Source organism: Penaeus monodon, chromosome 25 (genome assembly GCF_015228065.2).
Source record: "Penaeus monodon isolate SGIC_2016 chromosome 25, NSTDA_Pmon_1, whole genome shotgun sequence".
Lineage (NCBI taxonomy): Eukaryota > Metazoa > Arthropoda > Malacostraca > Decapoda > Penaeidae > Penaeus > Penaeus monodon.
Genome location: NC_051410.1, coordinates 34,635,811 through 34,636,182, shown reverse-complemented (window position 1 = coordinate 34,636,182; position 372 = coordinate 34,635,811). Strand labels below are relative to the sequence as shown.

Here is a 372-nt window from a genome sequence, read left to right as displayed (position 1 = left end):
CGTGCGCTTGCGCTTGCGCGTACCACTTGATGTATTTGGCATTATCCTCAATCCTCATATCCTCTTGCATATTACAGAAATATGAAGACTATACTATCAGTGTTTGGATTCCTCATGGTGGCGATGGCTTTGGCTTCGTCGGATGAAGTTGAGGATGACGACGACGGTCCAGTTTACTACTACACATCACCCATACTGCCCCTGGTTCACCGCGGCACGCCCACCTACCAGGCTCACTATATCTCGCTTCTCCCGTTCTATTCCCACGTCGCGACTCAAGACCAGGGGGCGCCGGGGACTCTGAGGCTATACAACCCAGCAGAAGACATTGATGGTAAAGCTTCTTTCTGTGACTTCGTTGGGGTTGGTGCG

At 51.6% G+C, this 372-nt stretch overlaps 1 protein-coding gene across 1 annotated transcript in view; it reads left to right on the top strand.

Annotated features, from left to right (window-relative positions):
* Positions 1-372, top strand: part of LOC119589449 — a gene marked incomplete at its 3' end in the record, with an annotated part of 2,287 nt that overhangs the window by 521 nt on the left and 1,394 nt on the right. Inside the window, 1 exon segment of the mRNA XM_037938055.1 lies at positions 78-334. Coding sequence (XP_037793983.1) covers positions 82-334 — 253 coding nt within the window.